The sequence below is a fragment of the Camellia sinensis genome, chromosome 12 (assembly GCF_055761805.1).
Source record: "Camellia sinensis isolate YWXY chromosome 12, ASM5576180v1, whole genome shotgun sequence".
Lineage (NCBI taxonomy): Eukaryota > Viridiplantae > Streptophyta > Magnoliopsida > Ericales > Theaceae > Camellia > Camellia sinensis.
Genome location: NC_138972.1, coordinates 132,797,828 through 132,803,581, shown reverse-complemented (window position 1 = coordinate 132,803,581; position 5,754 = coordinate 132,797,828). Strand labels below are relative to the sequence as shown.

General features: G+C 35.7%; 1 protein-coding gene across 1 annotated transcript; it reads right to left on the bottom strand.

Annotated features, from left to right (window-relative positions):
* Positions 1-400: 400 nt before the first annotated feature.
* LOC114275475 (uncharacterized) lies at positions 401-4,747 on the bottom strand. The gene is made up of 2 exons (XM_028217505.2): positions 4,252-4,747; positions 401-822 (listed from the first exon to the last, which is right to left on the bottom strand). Exons 1-2 carry the CDS (start codon positions 4,576-4,578, stop codon positions 703-705), a joined length of 447 nt encoding a protein of 148 aa, XP_028073306.1. The 5' UTR covers positions 4,579-4,747; the 3' UTR covers positions 401-702.
* Positions 4,748-5,754: the final 1,007 nt, after the last annotated feature.

Here is a 5,754-nt window from a genome sequence, read left to right as displayed (position 1 = left end):
TTTTTAACCACAATTTTATTTTTTCACAAAAAATGACATTGAACCTTGAATGGGCCAAACCTTAAGTGGGCCAATGAGCCAAGCCAAGCCAAATTTACATCCCTAATCACTTTCAACCTATACAAATCACTCCAAATAAATTATATTTGTACACTTTTTATAATTAAAAATGTCAATATGTACAAATTCATAAATGAGATGTGATTAACTAAGATTTTTACTAAAATATTACTTTGTGATAGTCCATGCTTCTCATTTTCTCTATAATTTTTATTCCGCAGACAATTCTCAACTATTTTGTGTGTTTGTAATGCATTAAACTTTTTTTAACATTGCATAAAAGATGCCTTTGCTTGCATATCATAGGGATAGAGATTAGCAATAACTTATGAATATCAGATTCCTCTAAAACTTAACATGATATCTAAACCAGAAATTGACAATCACGACAAATATTGCATTCCGATCCATAGCCTACATAACAAGAACACAAAATGAGCATAAACACTCGTTAAAACCAAAATAGAGTGAGGCTCATGGGTAGGCAACTGGAAGAAGTTCAAAAACAAAAAACTACAACGCATATAGAGCACTGCTAAATCCTACAAGTAGTATCATCAACAAAATACTGAGACCCCTCATTTACAAAAGAACAGATTCATCAATGACTTTGAAAATCAAAATCCATTCTCCTGCAAGGGCTCACTTAAGAAAGTGTGGATTCATCAATCCCGCAATCTCAAGAAACCCAACTCGGTCTCGCCCAGCAAAAATTTTCTTCAGGTTTTCATCACAGATTATGACCTTCTTGTTTTCAGGATCCTAACAATGAGAAGAAAAAAAACATGTCAGCATAAAAAATGACTTGTTGGCAACTAATTGTGAAAGTTTTAACAAACCGTTTATTAAAAAAAAAATGCTCATTACATTCATGTATATTAGCAAAGGAAATGGTTAAAAAATTAACTATTAGCAAAGGAAATGGTTAAAAAATTAACTATAGCTACTTCGGAGGAATAAATATGCATATACATATAACATTACTGGTGGTTAAAGCCTTTTGAGGCTCTATTTACCCAAGTCCACCACTGGACAGTTAACAGCTACTAGTTTTTACTCTTTTGAATTCTGTCAAACGGCCTAACATTGGAAATGAAAACACCTCAATCATTTAGCATATAGATAGCAACAAATGGTTAAATAGCTAACAAGTTGTTTTCACTAAAAAGAATATAAGAAACAAGTTATTTCACATTTAAATTTATCAGATACTACCCAATGTACGTGTAACACTGTCAGACTCCAACACCTATCCGTGTAAACAGAGCATAAATAGACAAAAATAATAATAAAAAATCAGAAGAGAAAAATTACATAAAAAGATCTCTCGTATCAAAGACTTTACTCGTATAAGAGAACAGACCAGCTCCCACATCTTCAAACATGATCATTTTTCCAGACTAATACCATCAATGGGGAAAGCAAAGTACCCCACGACTTTCCCCAATATTAGCCAACATCAGCTGGGGTAACCAGTTCAAATATCTCAATCCACAAACAAGACAATTATTCCTATTACTACAACACCAAGTGTAAGCTACATGCATGTATAGACACACACGGGCAATAGAAAGGAAATTTGGGCATAATGACTAAATTGTAGCATCTTTGAACAAATTCTGAGGTCATGACACATGGTTATCAGAATCCCGATCCGGATCTTACGATTCATTTGAGTACAATCGATCCGGATCATGTAAAAAACTCCTTATAGGTAGAATCTTTTGATCATAGTAGTGGGATCTTATAGGGTCGTGAAATCCCGATCCGAATCCGATCCTATTTACAAGCCTTGATTTGTATTGTATGACATATTTTATTGTAAATTTTATGTTTGTTGTCTAAATACCAATTTATGTGGTCAAAATAAATAATAAAAATTAAGTAGTATTGAATCAAATAGACTAAGAAAAACAAATTAGGAAACAAATATTCAAATATTGCGGTAATTTAAGAAAATTAAATAGTCAGAAAAACAAACTTAGCTTTAGTGGAGTCTAAAAAAGGTAAGATGATTGCGACTTTATCCCAAATTTTGGAGAGATTATTTTTGTGACTTGAATCCGCTCCACCAGGGGTGCTAACGACAAAACTTATCATTCAGTTAAGTTACCCTTTTAAGTTCTTAATCTATTTTCATATCTAACTTGGTTAAATATTTTTTCTTCACTTTTTATGCATTATTGTAGATTGTAAAGTATTTTGTTATAAAATTCTTCTTCTTCACCTTCTTTTTTAAAGAAATACAAAACTTTTACCATCGAGCTTTCTATTGTACAATATTATATGTACATTTTACATGGAGTATATATTTTTCACAATATCTTCACTTATTTTTAATAGAATATAGGCTCATTTTGTAATCTGTCTTTCTCAGTAGGATCTTACAAATTTTCGATCCGATTCTACGATCCGATCCTATAAACACCTCCAGCGATCCAACGTAGGATCCCGATTTTAACAACCTTGCTGACACCAAGGGCAAGATGGTCCATCTTTTTTTTCTTTTTCTTTTTTTTTTTTGTTTAGTAGGGCAAGATGGTCCATCATGATTGGTGCTTGGATCCATTCTGGCAATAGAACGTAGGTTTATTTTGCATGACTCTTTTTACCATGCCTAATGCACAGCTACAGCTCTTTTTCTTCATTGCACTGATAGCTTCCCATCTCACGGGCGTTCTTCAAAAGGCTTCCCTCAAAATTCTTCACATAGCAGCAGGATGTGTATTACTTTTAGTCATTGCAACATGTCACACAAGATGTATGCAATTTATAACAAATTTATGTAACCAAAAAAAAAAATAGAATTACTATCTTAGCCAACTTTACCCTTCGCTTAAATTCTGACAGCAACTATATGCACAACCAGTACTTTTTCCTATCTCCTACCTGATTATTTTCTTCATCAATATAATAATAGGCTGCAATTAGTTGATCGATCTATGTCTCATTAAATTGCTAAAACACAAGAAGCCTCAATATACCAAAAAATGCATCAGGGCAAAGCGTTTAGGGATTGTTTCCACTATACTTTAAACAAGAAAATGCAGTACTAGTTTTACTATGAATGACAACATCACTCCAAAGTACGCAGTGCCACTTGCAGGCTGTGTGTAATTCCGTTAGCAAGGAAAATGAATGGATAATCAGTTTCAAAGATATCTTGAACCCAAGACAAAACAATAATAAAACCAAGCTTAAACCCATCTAAAAAAAAAAGAAGTTTTATGCAAAATATATAAGGAAATCAGGAAAGCATATAAACCACTGGAGAAAACCCCAAATAGCAAAAAATGGCATATGGTGAAAACCTAAAAATGAACCCATTTCCAACCTAAAGAAGCACAACTTCATAGCCATGGAACATAGACATCCAAAATTTGACAAATAAACTCCACTTAGGCTGTGTTTGGATTATGGATTTGAGTAGGGATTTTGAAAGATTTCACCTACCTTATCCCTTTTCCTTTTCAAATCCCTATCCAAATCCATAATCCAAACACAGCCTTAGAAAATCAATAGAACTAAACTGGCATATTCTAATAAACAGGGCCATGTTTCATCTACAACTAACAGTATTATCCAGATATTAAAACACTCTAACAGTAAGTTATTAACTCATAACCATGCAACTTACCCAAAACACTAAAATAACTAAACAAAGCTCATAACTAATGTAAAGACCCAATAGAATCAATGTCAACTATATAAATAGTAAGAAAATCCACACTGGTTCCAACACAACCTCATCCCACCTATAAGAATGTTAAGAACACAAATTCTAACAAAGAGAATCACGAAACCACACAAACACACACAGACAAAATAAATAAACAACTTAATAAAACTAACATATTTGAAGAAGAAAGCATTAATGTCTCCTTCAATTGGTTGATGCCCAAAAAATTGTAGCAAAAATTCCCCAAGTTCAATACTTTTAAAGCTCAAATTCTATCTACTCCAACAATAACTTAGCATCCAATCATAATCAGAGAAAGTCCATCTGCTGATATAAGAATAACTAAAAACACAATAAAATTAAGTGATATTTAAAAATATATATAATTAAATAGTAAAAAAACCTATAAATCCATTTAAAACACCATCTTCTACTGATATAAGAATAATCTAAAAAAACCAAATATAAGTGTTAGGGTTTTAGAGTGGTTATTTGTGTGTATGAGGAGAGACCTGAAGATTGTGTTGTTTGATATAAGCCCAAATGAGCTTGAGGGCTTGGGTGCGAGGGATTTCGGGGACGCCGCCGAGGAACGCTTGCATTTCCGGCGAAACACGGCGGGGCTTCATAATGCCTCTCGGCTCTCTCTTTCCGGCGTCGGTTGCCGGCTTCGACGCTGTGGCGGAAGTTACCGTGCGCACAGAGCGCAGGTTAACCTGAGAAGGAGGAACTGACTGATGAAGACCGAGCCGTGGATAAGACAACGACGACGACGACTTGGTTAGCGACGATGTATCGCCGGCTAAGATACTCGAAAACACACCCAGTGACACCGCCATTTTTGGATCCTTTCTTCACTGATCTCTTTCTCTCTCTCTCTCTCTCTCTCTCTACAAAACCAAATGGGATGCGAAGCGATGCTTGGAGCGAAAAGATAAGAGCTTCGAAAGGGTTTTTTTGTGTCTGTCTGTTGAATTGAAGCCCGCCTATGGTCACGGGTTATGCTGAATCCGGATCTTCTGTCGCATTCCCCTATCGCCTTCCCCTGTCGCCCCCAAAACGACGTCGTTTTGGGGGCGAAATTTCAAAAAAAAAAAACGCAGAAGAGGGAGGAAGGAGAGGAAGAGGGAGGGAGGAGGGAGGAGGAGGAGGAGGAGGGCCGGCCGGACTGGAGGGGGCCATAAATACAGGGGAGGAGGAGGAGGCGGAGCTCGACGGCGGTCGCAGCACCTGCGACGAGGTGGAGCTGCTGCAACGGCTGCGACGGCGGCTGCGACGGCGGCGAGGGCGGCAGCCTCCTCCTCCTCCTCCCTCTCCCTCTCCCTCTTCCTCCCTCTCCCTCTTCCTCTCCTTCCTCCCTCTTCTCTGCGTCTCTTCTCTGCGTTTTTTTTTTTTGAAAATTCGCCCCCAAAACGACGTCGTTTTGGGGGCGACAGGGGAAGGCGACAGGGGTAAGGCGACGGGTGATCCGGATTCGGGTTATGCTAGGCCCTTAACACTCTGTTTGGCTATTTGAGAAAATAAATAAATGATTAGTTAAGTTATAAAAGAGAAGGGAAGAATAGTCAATGTGTTTGGTTTGAGTTTTTTAGATTAAATTTTTTAAAAATCGACTTTTTAATTTTCGTATTTTTTTATTGGAAAATGTTTCGTAGCTCAAATTTTGTGGCTCAAAAGTGGCTCAAATGGCCAAAACGACGTCGTTTTGGCTATTTTTATGTTGTTCTGTACTCAAAACGACGTCGTTTTGGCCATTTGAGCCACTTTTGAGCCACAAAATTTGAGCTACGTAGCATTGTCGTTTTTTATTTTTAGTGAATATTTTTAAATTTTTAAATATTTTTTTTACTTTTTTAGATGCACCTTACTTAGATGAATCTAAAAAGTAAAAAATTTGTAAAAAAATATTTTGAAAAATTAATAAATACATAAAAATACAAAAAATGTACTGAATTCTTATATATATTTTTTTTTGTATTTTTGGTATTTAGTGAATTTTTAAAAGATTTTTTTTA